The sequence below is a fragment of the Rhea pennata genome, chromosome 3, assembly GCF_028389875.1.
Source record: "Rhea pennata isolate bPtePen1 chromosome 3, bPtePen1.pri, whole genome shotgun sequence".
Classification (NCBI taxonomy): domain Eukaryota; kingdom Metazoa; phylum Chordata; class Aves; order Rheiformes; family Rheidae; genus Rhea; species Rhea pennata.
In genome coordinates, this window is record NC_084665.1 from 90,662,340 (window position 1) to 90,681,434 (window position 19,095).

At 41.4% G+C, this 19,095-nt stretch overlaps 1 protein-coding gene across 4 annotated transcripts in view; it reads left to right on the top strand.

Annotated features, from left to right (window-relative positions):
* The first annotated feature begins 268 nt into the window (after positions 1-268).
* The window catches only part of SYNCRIP (synaptotagmin binding cytoplasmic RNA interacting protein), a 26,343-nt gene continuing 7,516 nt past the window's right edge, over positions 269-19,095 (top strand). For 2 of the 4 annotated variants that reach the window (XM_062572783.1, XM_062572784.1), the window contains exons 1-10: positions 366-450; positions 1,849-2,008; positions 3,054-3,172; positions 3,359-3,466; positions 5,191-5,304; positions 5,404-5,580; positions 10,647-10,782; positions 12,879-13,084; positions 16,623-16,772; positions 18,043-18,164. In XM_062572783.1, coding sequence (XP_062428767.1) covers positions 1,861-2,008; positions 3,054-3,172; positions 3,359-3,466; positions 5,191-5,304; positions 5,404-5,580; positions 10,647-10,782; positions 12,879-13,084; positions 16,623-16,772; positions 18,043-18,164 — 1,280 coding nt within the window. In that variant the 5' untranslated portion in view covers positions 366-450; positions 1,849-1,860. Of the gene's footprint in view, positions 451-1,848; positions 2,009-3,053; positions 3,173-3,358; positions 3,467-5,190; positions 5,305-5,403; positions 5,581-10,646; positions 10,783-12,878; positions 13,085-16,622; positions 16,773-18,042; positions 18,165-19,095 lie in introns of all 4 variants that reach the window. The other 2 variants (XM_062572785.1, XM_062572786.1) reach the window with 2 other exon arrangements.

A 19,095-nucleotide genomic window follows, 5' to 3' on the forward strand; every position in this document is an offset into this window, starting at 1 on the left:
GCGCCGCGCGCCCCCGCTCGCTCACGCTCCGCCCGGCCGCGGCGCGCGCCGCTCCCCGTGGAACGCCTGGCGCGGGGAGAGCTGGGGGTTGGGGGGGGGAGGGAGGGGGCGGGGCCGGCGGGCGCGCGCGCGGCCCGGCGGGCGGGGCGAGGCGATAACCCTTGCGGAGCTGCCTGGGAGACCCCGGGGTTGGGGCTGCGCCAGCGCGCGCGGCGCCTCCTCCCGCCCCCCGCCCCCCCCCCCCCCCCCCCCCCCCCCGCGCCGAGTGGAAGGGGCTGGGGCTGGTGCCAGCAGCGGCGTGAGCGCTCGAGCGGCCGCCATTTTACGCCAGCTCCAGCACACTGCCCGGACACGCCGAGGGAGCGGAGAAGGGGGGCAGCTCCTCAGCACGCCGAGCCGCCAGCCGCGCCCCGAGCCCCTTCGCACGGCGTTTCGCCCCCGCAGCCGCAGGTCAGAGGCTGGGCGCCCGCGGGCAGGCCGGCGGGCGCCGCTCGCGATCGCGCTCGCCCTGGCCGCGGCTCGGCTCGGCGCGGCGGTAGCCGCCCGCGGGAGCGGGCTGGGAGCGGGCCGGGCCGCGGGCCGGGCGGGAGCGGGGGCTGCGGGGCGGGCGGCGCACGCCGGGGCCCTGCCGCGCGGCCGGCCGCGGCCCGGCTGCCAGGCGCTGCGCGATGGGCGGAGGAGCTGGCTGCCTTCGTGGCCGCCGCTGCCGGGCGGGGGGCGGCCGGGCTGGGCCGGTGCCCGCGCGCTAGGCCCGCGGCCGGCCGACGCTGGGGCGGCGGCCGGGGGGCTCGGGTCGGCTCGGCTCGTTGTGCTGCCGGCTCCGCCGCTCCATTCATTGCCCGCGAGCGGCCGGGGCCGCCGCTCCGCTGCGGCGCGGCCGCCGCCGCGGGGCCCGGCGTGTGCGCGGGGCGGCGGCGCCGGGGCCTCGCGCGGCCGCGCAGCACATCTCGGGGCGGCGGCGGCGCTCGCCGGGCGGGCGAAGGGCTGGCGCTGGGGGCCGCATTGTCGCGGGGAGCGGGGCGGTGGCGGGGTCGGGGGGCGAGCCGGGGCGCGGGGTGCCGCAGGCGCGCTCCGGGGGGAGCGGGGGCAGAGGAGGGGAGCGGCCGGGGCGCGGCGCGGCGCGGGGGGAGCCGCTCCTGCCGCGGGAGTGCGGCGGGGAGGGGGGAAGTCGGTCACTGGAGGAAGTTGTAGGACATCTGAACGCGCAGAGCACGTGTTTCCATCGGGCTCATGGCGGCCGCCGCCGCCGCCGTGGGTGGGTGCGGGCTGGGAAGAGCGCTTTGTTCCTCTCGCTCGGCCGGCCGGCACCGGCGCGGAGGCGGGAAGGGATCCCGGCCGCGCCTGGGGCCCGGAGCGGCGGCCCGCGGCCGGCTCCGCGGGGCGGCGAGCTGGCGGCGGAGGTGGAGGCAGCGGCGGGTGTCAGTGACGGTATCGCGCGGTAGCGGCGGCTGCATGTGGCAGGTTTGCTCTTCCTCCCACCCCCGCCATTGGCTTCTTGCTCCATTTCTAACTTGTTCGGAGCTTCTTAGGGAGTGTTAGAGAGAGACAGAGAGGGAGGTGAGTCAGTGTGTCTGGCTGGATTGTGTAAAACCTGCAGTGAAAGCTACCCCACCCCCGCTAGGCAGTGGTGTTAGGGTTTTCCTTTGTGTTAGTGCTTCTTTTGAGGAATTTTGTGCATCTTCCGAAGCTAAAAGCATCAGGGATATGGTCAAAGATCTTTCTCTCTCTCTCTTTTTTTTTTTTTTTTTTTTGGTAAGAGTAGAGCAGTCTGCTGCATGTATTGTCACTTGAATTGTTCTGCCTGAAGATGATTTTAGCTTAATTGTGATGCTTATTGCATTTGAACAGATATCTGGAAACATGGCTACTGAACATGTTAATGGGAATGGTACTGAAGAGCCCATGGATACTTCTGCTGCAGTTACCCATTCTGAGCATTTCCAGACATTGCTTGATGCTGGTTTACCACAGAAAGTTGCTGAAAAACTAGATGAAATTTACGTTGCAGGTAAGATGCAAAACTTGCAAAACCACACTTTACAATATTTTATTGGATTCTGCTGTCTTTGGGCTAAAATAGCAACTTTTTGTGGTTTCCAAAAGTATGGGGACTGCAGTCTTACCAAAATCTATGGATTTTTTTTTTAACTCAGTACTTTAATTTGTCAGTGTTTTTCAGAGAAGACTCTTGGGCCAAATCACTTGGGTTGAGGGGTGGGAAAGAGGAAAAGTTTGCATGCAGCCATAGCAACAGCTGGAATAGGCAACAGATGATTTTTGGGAGTAGGTAATGTGGTCTTAGTGCATTTGATAACTGAAGCTTTGGTAGTTATCTTCTGTTGGAAATGATACTTAGTGACATAGCATTTGATCTTATGGTTAAGGTTATTGTGTCTCTCGGACATAGTTGCTTTTTTATTTATTTTTATTTTTTGGATTGTAGTTGTTGTTTTTAAGTGCTGTAGTTTATATGGCTTTTAGAGTCTTTCAAAATGTATCAAGTTACCAGTGCTAGTCAAGCTTAAGTCAGGTTTTGATGGATCTTTCTGTACTCAGCTTCAGGATAATAAACTTGGTCTGTGTAACATTTAGATTTCACAGAAGTTGAATGAAAACATAAATGCGATAACACTTGTTCTAAATCTTAACTTCTTGGCATTTCTTTTTGATTGAAAAATGTTCAAATTACACCGAATGGTTAAGGTTGGAAGGGACTTCTGGAGATCATGTAGTCTAAACCCCCTGGTCACTCAAGCAGGGTCACCTAGAGCATGCTGCACAGGATCGCGTCCAGGCGGGTTTTGCATATCTCCAAAGAAGGAAACTCCACAATCTCTCTGGGCAGTGTGTTCACGTGCTCTGTCACCCTCACAAAAAAGTTGATCATGTAAAAGTTCTTAACCTGAAGAGGAGTAAGTGGTTTCTTAGATATAGTAACTTATGTTACTCCATGACTGGTTCAGGAGGCACTGGTATGTGTTAGATGTCTTAAACATGGTTAAACAAAGACTGATGCCCAAATATAATGGGTGGTTTTTTCTTCTTTTCTCTAGGACTAGTTGCACATAGTGATCTAGATGAAAGAGCTATTGAAGCTTTAAAGGAATTTAATGAAGAAGGTGCATTAGCAGTGCTTCAGCAGTTTAAAGACAGTGATCTCTCACATGTTCAGGTAATGTTAAGCAATTTAGAATATTATTGTTGCGGGACAAACTGCTAGTAGACTGGCAAGAGGTTTGCTTAAGTCTCTTTAGCCATCCGTACATGATATGTAAAACACACGCTGTTTTAGTTCAAGGCAAAATTAGCTTTTGGCTTGTCATACTTGAAGAACTGAAGATTAATACATCTTTTGCAGAACAAAAGTGCCTTTTTATGTGGAGTCATGAAGACATACAGGCAGAGGGAAAAACAGGGGACCAAGGTGGCAGATTCTAGCAAAGGACCAGATGAGGCAAAAATTAAGGTATGTGCCTATAAGGTATACGATATATGTGTGGTTTTTCAAGCTGTTATGACTGATGCCTTAATTCTTTGGGAGTTATGCTTTTCTAGTAGGCTCTTATTTGCATGTTGATCCCATACTTCATCCTTTTTTCAAGAGGAAACTGTTAACTATTGGAATTGAATGTTTACAAAAGTGAAAAACTTTGAAGTCTTTTATGCTTATACACTGAGGTATGCCACTCACTGAAACAGTTTTGCTATGTCACAGCAAAATTTTTAGGAAACTTGTCAGCATTCCACTTAAACTGTATTCAAAATTCATAACTTCAGTTACTGGTCTGGGTGTCCCCTCCCCACCCTCATTCAGACTCAAGGTAACTAGGAAGCAGGGAGAAGATAATGTGTGTCTGAAGAAAAAACAGACTGTAGGGGTTTAGGGTTTAGCTTGTTCTTATGTCATTGTTGTACAGTTTATGAAGTTTATGTATGCAAAATTGTCTTAATAATAGCCATGTTATTATTTCTTGGTATCAGTCTTCTGATATGTGGTTTGTGTCTAAGGAGTCGCATACTACTGTTCATGTTAAATTTTATGATAGTAAGTTTATTCAAACTTAAAGGAAAATGATCTAAGTATGCTTCATTGATGTCTTAGAAAAATGAGAGAATCTTTCATCTTTAACTTTGTGCAGAAAGTGCAAAATGACTGTGTTAAAATACTACAAATAGCTGTGCAGCTTGGAAAACTAGACTATCTTCTTCCCTCCCCCCCCAACCCTGTTCCTGTCTTTGAAGGTTGAATGCTATGAATTGTAAATTCCAATATACTGATACAGGTTCCAATTGCCATCACATAAAATACATTGACTAACTTAAAATGAAGATTGCATTGACGCACTTGCAATTGCTTTTACTGCGGATGGCTAAAGCATTTAAAGTATTGGTTAGCAGTTTTCAGGTTATGAAGTTGTTATTAATTCTTGATTCTAATTAGATTTATTTAATATACTGTTTCCTTGTGTATGAAGTCAGTTTGTTTTTTGTACAAATTCTTAGAACAGACTAGTTCCAGAAGAGTTTCTTGTTACATGTTTGCATACCAAATGTCATCTAACATTTTTAATCAGTAGTATATAGTAGTGTATCAGTACCTGTATGCAGTGGTTCCAGTGAAAATCAGCTGTGCTGGTGTTGTTGAATGTATCCATAAGGAATTTGAGATGTATAGAGGACAGGATAGGAGAAAGTAATATTACCATTTCAGCGGTGGGATACCTGAAGCAGTAAGAACAGTGTTCCAGGAGTGTAAGCACTTAAACACATGTTCTTTATACTTCATACTTATGAGTAATCTCATTAAGTGAAGGGAACTTCTATGCATAAATGTTTGCAGGATTGGGCATGCCAAAACAAGAAGTGACTCGGATTGTTAAGATCTTTCTGATTAAAGGGAAGCTCACTATTCTATTACTTGGCACTTTTTTTCTTTCTCTCTTTTTTTTTGGGGGGGGGGGAGGGGGGGAGAAAATGAAAGAATCGGGAAACCTCCATGTGAACATCTAATTTTCTGACAATGTTTCTTTACCTGACAGTATTAATAGTTTTGCAATTTTCCTGCTGAAGTGTTATAGTAGGCTTGTTTTGCATGTGGAATTTTAAGCATGTCTGTTGTTTGTGAAAGAAGTGTGTCTACATGAGCTGAGTTGGTTTATGATTTTTAAAATACAAGTATCTTATTCGAAGGCACTCTTGGAGAGAACAGGCTATACTCTTGATGTCACTACTGGACAGCGAAAGTATGGTGGACCTCCTCCAGAGTCTTTATATTCAGGACAACAACCTTCTGTTGGTACAGAGGTAAGGAGAAGGAGGTCTTTACGTAAATGTAGTCATATTTGTTGGGCATGTTTTTTTTTTTTTTTTTTTTACAAGTTATGCTATATATGTCTGTTGTAGATATTTGTGGGCAAGATTCCAAGAGATTTATTTGAAGATGAACTTGTTCCATTATTTGAGAAAGCTGGCCCTATATGGGATCTTCGCTTAATGATGGATCCGTTAACTGGTCTAAATAGAGGATATGCTTTTGTCACTTTTTGTACTAAAGAGGCAGCTCAGGAGGCTGTTAAACTGGTAAGTTTTCTTTCTTTTTTTCTTTTCTTTTCTTTTTTTTTTAAACCGGCTTCTAAGCAGCTGTCCTCATCCTAGTGCTTAAATGCTTAAAAGGAAACTATGTCATTAAGTCATTTCAGAAGTGTCCACTAGGTGTTTTTAAATATTTCCACAGAATTCTGTATATAAATTGTTGGCCACATTATGAACAAAAAGAAAAGTTGGTGGACTGCTGGTTGTTCCAGTTAGATGAGCCTGTACTCTTAACAAAAGTTGTATTAGCAGTAATGACTTTCATTAGTGTCTGCTTTTTGAATGATTTTTGGGGAGAAGTACTTTTCTTTCTTTTCTTTCTTTCCCCCCCCCTCTTCCTTCTTCTCCAAAAGAAGAGTTTGTGAAGTTTATATGACTTTGGATTTGCTTATGCGCCAGCAGAGGGCCTCACACTGGAAAAAGGCTTCTAAACTAATGGAATTTCGTAAGATAGTTCAGATGGGAAATAATTGCTTTTGACTGTTAAGGTCTGTTCTGTCTGTTGCAACTGTCTGGAAGAATGACAGAAAATCTGCCAGTTTAAGGAACATTTTCTCTGTTTTAGGCAGAGGTGTGAAATAGTTTGATGGAAGGAATAGGTCATTCTTAATACGCTTTCCATGTTTTATACATGAAGCCTCCATCATTTAAAAACAAACCAAAACCCACTAATATCCTGCCACTGCCTTCTTGTTTTTCTAGTGAAGTGGAATTTATCTTTGAGCTAGTTATTGCTTCACTGATACGTGAGATTATAGTGCATGATAGGACATTCAGGAGTGCTAAGCATAGTAATTCTGAGATGTATTGATATAATAAGATTTAAATGTGAGTTTTGGAATAAGGTGCATCTCTTTCATCCTTAAGATGGCTCATTGACGTATTTTTAACAGAAGTCAATTTTGGAGACAAGATGAAGAAAGGGCTTTTTTGAGCATTAAACTTTTTTTTCTTGTAAGAATTCTTTTTTAAGATTTTTTTTTCTTAAGAATTCTTCAACTTTTCAACTTCTGGTGTTTCTCTATACAATCCAGATATACCTGGGATAATTCAACTTTGTGTGTACCTCTGTGTCCTTTTATTGTCAACTTAGCTATTCTACTCTTGCATGAACTCTTTAGCAGAGTAGTGTGCAGGACTTAGAATAGTACAAAAAATATATATATATTCTCAGAGGAACCTAGTAAACAAATCAAAAGAAAATTTTCTTTAGTTAGCTTAATTTTGCTTAAATGTAGCATGCTCTAAAGGATTTGAAAACACATTCAGGTTGTGCTTCCATGAAAGTAACAGAACAGATTTTGGCTTATCTTCCACAAAATGATGTAAGTGAAGAAATATATATATATATATATGAATATTATAGCTGATCTTTGATATGCAAGAAAAAATAAAGTGATGAAGTGTTCTGTTTTTAAGATAAATAGCCACTGAATGCAGTAGTTGGAAAAAGTACTGGGAAAAATGATCTTGAATTGATAGGACAGTTTTCAGCCTTATGCTCATTCTAAACTCTGATAAATGCCGCAGGATCTGGTTTTTGAATAGTTTGATCGGTATTTGGCTGGCTAGCTTTTTGTATTAAAAGTTTTCTAGAAACAAGTGTCTGGGAGTGATTTGCCAGAGTACCAGCAAGACATAGCTGCAGAGACCTGTTAAGAACCTTTTGTCTGTCGCTTGTGCGTGCCTGGGAGAGGCTGCTGAAATTCCCTTTGGAATTGCTGTTTCCTTCTTCGTATGCATTTTAACATCCTAGTATTTTAACAGACAGTACTCTTTTTGAGACTATGTCTAATTATCTGATATGTAGAACACTTGCTTTCCCACTTTCTGGACTCACATGGATGGGAGTTCTGTTGTTATTTCCCATCTTCTTAAAAGCTTTGCACTTTTTTTTCTCTCTCTCAGAGCTTGTGAAATATAGCAAAAATATTATGAATAAAAATGTCTGCATTGTCTGTAGGCTTTTAAGTGTTAACAAAAGAGACAAATTTGAGATCTTGTCAATACTGATACAGCAGCAGAGAACAAACCAAGCTGTCTTCAGGCTTTAGCCATTAACATTGCAGAACTGTACGTGATTCATCTTTGGATGGCTGCTGAATTATCCACAAACTTTAAGACAATGTCACATGAAGGTGAGCTAAAACTCTGAATAAACTTAACATTGGCTTGTCTTACTAGCCAGAGAAATTTTCCCAGTTGAAAGATTCAAGCCCTGTTTTTGTTTATACTTAGCTCTAGCATCTTAAAAAAATTAGAGAACTCCGTAAATTTTGTTTGAAATACCTTTACGGCTGCGCTTGAGACAAAAGGGAATGAAGCTGTGGCCTAATACTAAGACGACTTACGGATACTAACAGCAGTTAATTTTATGTTCAGTGCTTACTCTAGTGCCCCCTTAGCCCTCTCTGCCCCCTTAGCCCTCTCTGCCCCCCCCTCACCCCTTCCCCACTGCTGGTTAAGTTAGAAGTGGCATCTCAAATGTTCTTTTTATACAAGCGCTGTCTATAAGAAGTCGGTTCTGATAGTACTTTTTTCCCCATTGGCATACTTTCTGTTCTAAACTGTCTGAATCAGGAATTACAATTCCACTTGTACTCTGCACACGTGTTCAGTTCCTCCTGCTACTATTTCATATTGTTACAAATTTCTCTCTAGGAACAGATTTTTGAGTGCTTAGATTTACTGAAGATAAAGGTACAATAGTTGGGGTGGTGAAGTTTGTAGGAAAACACAGTTACAGTTTTCACTGTTTTTGACTACAGCAAGTAAAAGTTTGATCAGAGTGTAGACACAGGTGAATTATGCAGCTACACATATTAAACAATTTGCCAGCTACATAAACATAGCACTACAACTTAATGTTTGCTACTGAAAATAAACTAAAACTGCTCGTGAAAGTTTAAGAGGGTTGAGGGTATTATGACAAAACAGACTTCATGTATACTTTGACCCATTGCTTGCAAGTCAGTTCTTGAAGAACTTGGCAAAAAAGTTTGTATCTTTTATAGGATCTAGAGGTCATTAATGTTTGTGTTACTAACTTTGTGTGTTGATTCACTAGTGATGGGACAGAGAAGCATTATGCTGACCTTGCTACTTTGGTAGCCTTATTCCTTTTTGGCACTTCATCCAAATCATGTTTTGGGCTAATCTGAGTTTACAGCTGGTGTGCAAACTAATTACCTAAAAAGCACAAACTTGATCTCTAAGAACACCTAATTCAAGGTGTGATCTTGTCTATGCTGAGAGAAACATGCGATGAAAAGCAGTGGTTAATGTATTGAAGTATGAAAGAACTGTTTAAGAACTACTGTAAATGTGGAATATAATAAAAACGTATATATTTTAATTACAAAATGTTGTTTTGTTGTCAAGAGGTTTGTGAGAGGCTCTTCAGTTAAATGTTAAGCCAAACTTTGGTCTTAAATTTATTAAGAACAGTCAGATAATGTAGATGTATAATATATTGTAGATGACACAATTGAAGAAGAATCGATGTGTGTCTTGTATCCAGACTAATACATGGTCAGCTTTAAGTCATGGCACTGTGTGTTTTTTTAAAAGACTTTTTTGAGCTGCTATAATCTGTCTGAAGTTCATGTGTATGAGTCTGTTCATCAGTGTCATAATTGTAAAATGTATACACAGTCTTCTGTGTTGTTCTGTTGCCACTTCTAAAATTGGTTCTTCCTCTGTAGCCTGGGAAACAGATATGCAGATAGAAGTCTCCTCTTTTTTGTGTTTTAATATGGTTTGGGACATGTATAAGTAGTTGGGAACATGCTTGCTCTGGTATGAAGTACAAGTATTCTCACATATATGCAGATATTCTCACATACACAGTTTTCCTTTTAGCTCAGTTGACTTAATTGTCTAGCTTTAGTGAAAATTTTCAATATAATGTAGTTTGTATTATTTATGATAGATAAATGCAAAATGTAAATAAACATAAAACGAGGGTGAAGATTTTGTACTTAAAGCGATAGGAAGTGTAGGAAGACTTGCTTCTGCAGGAATATTTATTATCAAGAAAAGAATTGCTCTTAAAATATATAGCAAGATTAAATTTGAAGTTATCCTTCTGCTTTTGAAGTTGCTCTACTGCTTGTCCATAAAATGTTGACCACAAAATATACTTACTTAGGTACAGAATTGTCTCTTATAGGGCTCTCAGAGGAAAAGTGGTTGATATAACACCAGTTAACCTCTCTGCTGTTTATTTGGGTGATGTATATCTGTTGTGCATCTGAATGAAAGGTATTTTTTCCTACAGATGTCTCCATACTATAGCTTGTTTCTTCTGTTGTTGTTTGTTTGTTTGTTTGTTTGTTTTTCTTAATCCCCTGAACTCCTGTCATATTCAGGGTGTCTTCTGAGTTATGTTTTGGGAGACAGATTTATACAAAAGTCTTAGGACTTCAAGTCAGTAAAGAGTGGGGGTTTTTTTTGGTATACTGTGTTCGTGTGTGCAGTCTAAGCGCTTTGGAAAGAATTCAGCAGTTACTTTTGCATGCTGACTTGGTGGAGAAGACCTGATGATGAATAGTATGCTTTTTTTTTCTTTTTTTTCTTTCCTTTTGCTAACTGTGGCACTATTGAAGGGAATCTGACTCATAACACCTGTCTTTTGTTACACAAGATTCAATTTAGGAATTCACAGATGCAGTGTGTAGAGCAATTTGCTTTTTTTTTTTTTTTTTTTTTTTTTTCCTGAACTGTTGTGACAGAGCATCTACCATGATAACGTAGATGCAAAATTCACCTTTTGTGATTCTGTGTGAAAAAAAAATCTGTAGGAAAAATCTCTCTAGAAATGTGTATTAAATAAGCTTGAGCAAGAAGAGAAAAATAATTGGCTGGAAGTGTGGAGATTTCTTTGAAGACATGTACTACAAAACTATTTGTTGGAATGTAGCAAGAACGTGTTAAGCTCCTACAATTTTAGTGGCTTACTATGTGTTAAGATTGCAGAAGGAAAATATTTGGTGCGCTGCTGTTAGAGTGAAAATGATCTGTAACTGATGATTATTTAATTGTTTTTCTTCCAGTATAACAATCATGAAATTCGTTCTGGAAAACACATTGGTGTGTGCATCTCTGTTGCCAATAATAGGCTTTTTGTTGGCTCTATTCCTAAGAGTAAAACCAAGGAGCAAATTGTTGAAGAATTTAGCAAAGTAACAGGTAAGTCAGTAACTATGATCTTGAGAGCTGGAGAGATATAAAATGTGATCAGTGATGAACTCTTTCACCATCTTTTGGCTTATGGTTGAATGATGATGACTATGAACTGAGATCAGTTAGCTTTTGTCCTGACTTTTAAACTTTACTCTGCTGCAGGCTGAAATATGTGATTACACTGGGTGTGCAGTTCCAGATTTTAAATAGAGAGTAACTGTCTGCTGCTTAAAATACCCATTCAAAGAAAAAGATGGTTCTATAATTTCAATACTGAAGGATGTTTTAAATCTTTTTAAAACAGAATTGAAGCAAGATTGAGAACATAGCTAGTTCTGTGTTTCAGAATTCTTAATGATTTGATAGGGATTCTTATCTGCGTATAAACTGACAAAGATAACATTTTGTGGCATCCTCTGTTAACAAATAATGTACTTCAGTTCCTTGGAGCAATACTGAAATCTTTTAGAAGTTTCAAAATCATGCAAGTTTGATCTCTTGTATTTTTTTCTATGAATATCCAAATAATACGGTAAGTGTGTTGTGACTTTAAGAGTTTGAGAGGAGAGCTGACAAAGCACAACTTTGGGCTATGCTGTCTCTTGTCCATTCTGTGAGAGAAAAGATGCTCTTTTAAGCCTTTTCCACCATTCAAAATGGAACCTGTGTTGGGATGGAGGAAAAGAAGGTGATCAGCATGGATTCAGTAAGGGGAAGTCCTGCTTAACCAATCTGATAGCCTTCTGTGATGGAATGACTGGCTGGGTAGATGAGGGGAGAGCAGTGGACGTTGTGTACCTTGACTTCAGCAAGGCTTTTGACACTGTCTCCCATAACATCCTCCTAGAGAAACTCAGGAAGTGTGGGTTAGACGAGTGGAGAGTGAGGTGGATTGAGAACTGGCTGAAAGGCAGAGCTCAGAGAGGGTCGTCATCAGTGGCGTGGAGTCTAGTTGGAGGCCTCTGGCTAGTGGCATCCCCCAGGGCTCAGTACTGGGTCCAATCCTGTTCAACTTATTCCTCGATGACCTGGATGAGGGGACAGAGTGCCTCCTCAGCAAGTTTGCTGATGATCCCAAGCTGGGAGGAGTGGCTGACACACCTGAGGGCTGTGCTGCCATTCAGAGAGACCTGGCCAGGCTGGAGAGCTGGGCAGAGAGGAACCTCCTGAGGTTCAACTAGGCTAAGTGCAGAGTCCTGCACCTAGGGAAGAGTAACCCTAGGCACCAGTACAGGCTGGGGGCTGACCTTCTGGAGAGCAGCTCTGCAGAGAAGGACCTGGGAGTGCTGGTGGATGACAGATTGACCATGAGCCAGCAATGTGGCCAAGAAGGCTAATGGTCTCCTGGGGTGCATTGGTAAGTGTGTTGCGAGCAGGTCGAGGGAGGTGATCCTGCCCCTTACTCAGCCCTGGGGAGGCCTCATCTGGAGTATTGTGTCCAGTTCTGGGCTCCCCACTACAAGAGAGACATGGAGCTCCTGGAGAGAGTCCAGCTTAGGGCTCCGAAGATGATCAGAGGGCTGGAGCACCTGCCCTATGAGGAACGGCTGCGAGAGCTGGGCCTCTTCAGCCCGGGGAAGAGAAGACTGAGGGGGGGATCTTATCAGTGTGTACAAGTACCTGAAGGGAGGGTGTCAAGGGGACGGGGACAAACTCTTTTCAGTCATTCCATGCAACAGAACAAGAGGCAATGGGTAGAAATTGAACCAGAGGAAGTTCCATCTGAATATGAGGAAAAACTTCTTTACTTTGAGAGTGATGGAGCACTGGCACAGGTTGCCCAGAGAGGTTGTGGAGTCTCCTTCTCTGGAGATCTTCAAGGCCTGCCTGGATGCAACCCTGTCTATCTAACCTAACATGCTCTAGGTGACCCTGCTGAGTGGGGAGGTTGGGCTAGATGATCTCCAGAAGTCCCAGTCCCTTCCAACCTTACTGATTCTATGATTCTGTAAAGTTTCTCTTTGAAAGTTTGTTTTTTTTTTTTTTTTTTTTTTTTTTTTTTGCAACCACTTGTAAGACACACTTCTCAAAAATAATCCCTGCTTTATACTTCAAATGTGTGTATTGAAACCACATCAAATAAATATTCTGCTTAATTTCAGAGGGCCTTACAGATGTCATATTGTATCATCAGCCTGATGACAAGAAAAAAAACAGGGGTTTCTGCTTCCTTGAATACGAAGATCACAAAACTGCTGCTCAGGCCAGACGTAGGTTAATGAGTGGCAAAGTGAAAGTCTGGGGGAATGTTGTTACAGTTGAATGGGCTGACCCTATAGAAGATCCAGATCCTGAAGTCATGGCAAAGGTAATAAAGCAATAAGGGAAGCAAATGTTTAGTGTGTGTTGTTCTAAAGTAAGTATTTTGTGATATAGCATAAGTTAAAATGGCATCTTTGAGCATTCTTGAATGATAAGCTAAAAGTGAGATGATAAAAGTATGAATGCATTCTGTAATTGAAGTTAATTTAAAAACTCTGCTGGCAAGTGTTATTTTCTGCTACCTGAGAAAATGTTAAATGTTATTCAAGCCAATCACTAAAATGATATGTGTGTAGATGTACTTTCCCTTTCATCTGGAAGTAATGGTAGTGACTGCAAAAGTTGCAGTAGCTTGCAGTTTAATATTTGGTGGCTTGTGGCTTAATACTTGGAAGGAAAGAAGTCTAGAGATCATTGCAGAGCAAATGTTAAGTACACAATTTCAAGGTAATTATAATTTCAGAAGGGAAGACACACAAAGTGGATTTTCAAAGTTAGATTTTAGAAGTTGTTCCTGGGAAGTTAAGCAGTTATATTCATTGGAACTTGTATCTTTAGCTCTGTGGTGTTTTTAATTTCTTGATTTGTTAAGACTGGTAATATTCTGGATTTTGAATGATTTAGTGAAACAAAATTCTGAGCTCTTAAAACTTATAAATGTATTGTAACAGTTTTGTTATGTACATGTAATGTTTTGCATGTACAGATTACCCGTTTTTTGGCCATCAGCCCCGTTTTCTTTAGTTAGGTTTTGTAGCTGAGTTACTTAATGCAAGCTCATAGCTAGTCCATATCTTTTTGCTTGCTTTTTGTCTATGCTTTTTCTCTCATCTGAGGCATATCACTTGCTGGAGTCTTACATTAATGGACCAAGTAAGATAGCTTGGCTGGGATCTCCTCTTTAGTGAGCTGTAAAAGGTCTTGGGGTGAGAGCTTGCTCTAGGAAAAAGATGCTTTTGAAATGCAGGTATTACAGAAGCTTTTGGGCTACCCTGCCTGCACTCTGTGCTTTTGGTTGCCTGGCATCACAGACTGTCAGCAGCAGGGAAGAGTCTTGCAGGTAAAGTTTTTTCTAAGGTGGTATTTCCTCCATATGGCAGCTTTTCCATCTGATCAGTTTCTTGGCTCAGAGAAGAGTCCTAATCCAGCAAAATGTTAAAATAAATCAGTAGGGATGTCTGCTGACATGACTGAATAGATAAGTGGGAAGTGATAAGGGACGTGATTAGATATCTTTCAAAAATAAATTTACAGATGTAGAGAATGAAAACCAAAGAAACTAAAGCTTGGTAGTGTTTTGTCGTGTTTTCTACAGGTTTTCAAATGTGTTAAACTGCATTCTTTAGTACCTTGTATTGTTTTGTACTTAATGTGGGATGTAAAAACATAAAGAGGAAACCCCCCTAAAGTACAGAAAAGATGCAGAAAATCAACTTACGTGCATTTAGTGCCATATGCCAAAGCTGTGGAATGCAGCTTGGGTTCAAGACTTGTTGAAAAAGGGATAATGTGAATGGGAGTGCTAAGGAAGTAGAGAGTGTCTAGCTTTGGCTGAAGGCAGAAGTTGAGGGCAAGCATTGGTGGTGAGTTACTTAACTGCTTCCTAGAATAAGAAAAGGCTCTACTTTGCTGTCTTCCTTGCCCACTTAAGGTACATATGCCGAAAATATGATCCCATCTACATACACTTCCTGGAAGTGTTAGGCTTACTTTTGGTGGTTTATTGCAGTTCATTCCTAAGAGGAAGGGTAGCTGAGCTACTGCTACAGTCAGATCCCAAGTGCAACATTAAGGTAGTTATTAGGACAGTTTACTAAAAATTGTTATTACAAATGGCTTATAAGAAAAACAGGTTACTCTTACCCCAAAGGCATGTAGGAAAAGTTTGGGGTAGGATGGTAAGAAGCTTTCTTTCTGGAGCTCACTGAGATTCTTACCAATTCCTGGGAGTTGCCTAGAGTAATTATTGCCAAAGAGTAGAGTTACTACTTTGGATCAGATTTATGATCTGTAGTATCCTTTTTTCCAAACTCCGCATCCTATCCTGTCCTACTTCTGGCAGAGTATGATTAAAAATTTATAGAAGTCTGTTTTACTTATTTGTAACTCTTAATTGCGTTAATAATTACTTCTTAAAAAACAGGTACCTGGATTTACTGGTTTTCTGTGCTTGATAGGAGCAGAGAGGATAGCTCTGCCTCAACAAACTGTTCTCTTCAGTCTATTCACACTGTGTTATTTATGTTGACCTTTGGGATCAGGAATGGGAAGTCAGTGTACCTGTGCACCAACCACGTTCACTCACTTTTGTCATCAGCTAGTGAGAAATTAACACTGGTGGAAGAGATGTGGATAGAAGTTGCAAACCTTTGCAACTGGCTTGTAGCTGCATTGGTGATTGTGCTTCTGGAAAATAAGGCTTTAAGCATTCTTCAGCAATAGGAAGTAAACGTGGTGTTAAGGCATGGTCGCAGCATATGGAAAAGGATCTCCCAACAAGGAAGAGGTGTTTGTATAAATTGTGAGACTCTTGGATGATGTGCAAACATGATAGCTTGTGGTCATTTAGTGTAACCTTTATGTGGTTGCAAGGGCAGATCTTCAAGTGATGGCAACTCAGTATGGTATGTGATTTATGGTGTATAGCGTAACTCGCAGATGGTGTAGGTTAACCGCTCTGCTCTGTTAAATAAGGTTTGTCTTTTCTCAGACTGCGTATATTTTCTTTTATCTTAAGCGGTTGGTGGTTGACGCAACTTTGGATTCTGGTGATGACTTAGTGACTATCAGGCCATTAAGGCATATCTGAATAATTAAAGATAAGCAAATTTTCTGACCTTACGGGCTGCGCATCTGTGGCTTAAGAGTCCTGCGTGCCCTAGAGAGCCAAGGGGGAGAGGGGGTGGAACAGATTGTCAGAATTGTTTGAAGATCAGTGTTCACCAAGCCAGGAACCATGTTTGACATCTGAGGAAGGCCAAGGTGACCTGGCAGTGTGGGCCTTAGCACCCCCCTTCTGTCTGTCTTCCTTTCTCCACCTGTGGATTCAGGTCAGTAAACTTGCTCAGGCAAGCAGTCTTGCTGTTAGGTATTTGGCATAGCTGTGGTAGGGGAGCCACAAGACAAAGAGCTCAAGAAGTGCAGGCCAGGTCACCTCCGACCTAGATATTATGGTGGTGACTGTCCTGCAGATACCTTAGTGAAAACGTGTCTGAACAGTGAAATGTTTTGGTAAGTTAATTATTTTGTGTGTAACAGATCTTGGATGCTGTCCCTTAATTTTAAAAGTGTTCCCGAATTAAAGCTTGCTGCTAGGGTTCTTTTCAATATTAACATAAATTGCATTGATTTCTGAGGATACTATTGTTATGTAATCATGTTTAAAAAATGACTTATTAGTTCTAGCAATCAAGAAGGTTTGCAGTCAGCTCACGTAAGAATATGTATGTTTGCGTGTATAATGCACGTACATGCGTACACGCACAAAGTAACCTTTTCAGTGCTGCCGATAGTAGTGACTTGCAAACTTAGTTTGTATTCAGATCCTACTTTTAAGTCTTGATTTTTTTTAATTTTGTTTTTAGGTAAAAGTTTTGTTTGTACGCAATCTTGCCAATACTGTAACAGAGGAGATACTAGAAAAGGCCTTCAGTCAGTTTGGAAAGCTAGAACGAGTGAAGAAGCTAAAAGACTATGCTTTCATTCATTTTGATGAACGGGATGGTGCTGTAAAGGTAAGTGATGGGGACCATAACTCTGTGTGCCTGGAAGTAGTGACTAAACACAACATTTGGAAGATGTGTACTTTTAGCTTGAGAAGAAGTTTTATCTGGATGAATGTTAAAGCATTGTCACTGATAACTTTGTCCTATATAGGTGTCTCCTAGGAAAATGCAGTTGCTAGCTTGAAAACTGGATCTTAGATGCGACTGTCCTAAGTAATTCTGCTGATAAGTATCTCAAATAATCATGTGTTACCATTTATAAATGAAGTGCCAGAAGTTGAGTGACTTCTCACCAAATTACCGTAGAATGTAAAGCAGTTTCTTTGGGACAGGCTATATAAATTCAGGTGATCTTATTTTCTAGGAACAGAATGATTTCCTTTTTACAGTTTGTAATAAAAACCTTTTCTTCTTGATGAGTGGTGCAGGACAACTGAATAGTTGTAATCCTTGGATTTTGTTAGCCTTTTGGTGGTGGTTTTTCTCCTGTTATCTCTTGGTAGGAAGGGAAAATGTAATTCCTACCCTCCGTGTAGTATTATATTTATTGTTTGTTTCCTGTGGGATGGTGCAGGATACAAGGGGATTCAGCTATCCTTATTCATCTGGATGCCTTAAAGCAGATGCTCTGGATGATGGGAAGAATCTCTTCACTGGATGTGTTTTGTGTCGAGGCTCAGCTCTCTAGAGTCTAGAGAGTCCCTAGAAATGGTAGAAACTTTAGGATTTCCCTGCTTTAAATTTATATGTAATATTCACAGCGACCACTGGAAAATGTGTGCTCTCTTGCTTTTCTTTTTTTGTTTTTTGGTAATATCAGGATGAATGTGTTAAATCCTAATTTTTGGCTTCCGATAAAAGTTTGGAAGAACATACTACAAGTAGAACGAGGGAATAAAAACATACACTGATCTCTAGCTTGAGTAGTATTTGTGTATATGCTGATACTAGAATTTATCCGTTACCCCTTATTACAAGAGCTGTCTTTTCAGAAGACAGTTCTGTCTTTTCATTAATTGGAAGAGCTTGTGAAGGTTGAAGATTACAGTTTTAAGTGGAAGATTTTAAACTGATACATGCAGTCCTGGGTTTGAGAGGCAAGTTAAGAGGAAATGAATAACTCTCTGAAACCCACAATATTATGCTCTTTGACTTAGATTTATGTCGTTGTTTTAGTTCTGGATAACAAATATTAAAATGCATACTGTAAAGGATAGAATAAAATAAATTACTTCGGATATGCTTAGAAGTATATTTAAAGTCTGGTTAATTCCTTCAGGCAATGGAAGAAATGAATGGCAAAGATTTAGAGGGAGAAAACATTGAAATTGTTTTTGCTAAGCCACCAGATCAAAAAAGGAAAGAACGGAAAGCTCAGAGACAAGCGGCTAAAAATCAGATGTAAGTGTAAATGCATGCACATATTTTGTGTTACTTCTGAAAGACATGTACAGAATTGGAGCTTTGAGTATTTTAGTAGCTATACTACAGTGTACACATTTTTTTTGGCTTCTCTGAAAATGTTGGATGCATTTAAATTGTTCGCATTTTACATCAGAATTACTAATTTATTGGTGGTGTTGGTGAGCATTCAGGTCCCATTTTGGTCAATGTATGTGTGAGCATCAGAGGAAACATCTGAAGGTCATGAAACCTGCGTGCTTTATACTTTTTCTTCTAAAGTTCATATATTGCTGTACTGATCTGTCACATGAATGTACTTAGCGACATGTGCTCCCCCCAGCAGGCTTAGAAAAACAGATACAGGACCACTGTTTAATAATGTATCCACTGAAAGGAGGAGCCCCACATTCTATTTTGGTCACTTCCAGAAGATAAATAAGCTCATGAAGTTTCTAAACTTACACTAATAAAGATTTTGCACTAACAGATTTTGAACATGGCATAAAATGCATGTCTTGACAGTGTATTCTGCTTAATGTTCTCATGTGTTTTTCTTCTTGGATATCTTGTAACTTTCCTAACCATCTTCCCTCCCCCTCCGTATTTCCAAAAATAACTTCTGCCAGTGCTGCTGTGCAGCATCCAAGAAGACAGAATAGCTAGGTTACCAGATTAATACAGATCTCCAGATGGTGACCTAGCATACATATGGAGTTGCTTAAGTTTGCCCTGCTTATAGTTACTGTAACTTTTTTGGCCCTTTTGTTCTTTTTCCCTGGGCATCTGGCTTTGCTCTTAAGCAGTGGAGCAATTTCTCTATTGTTTTCTTCTATGCTAGACCTTTTGAGTTCTATTTAAATCTTCTGGTGATAAAAATTCGCTTTATTTCTCTCTGGATATTTTGTACTTGGCAAAAGCATCGTAAATA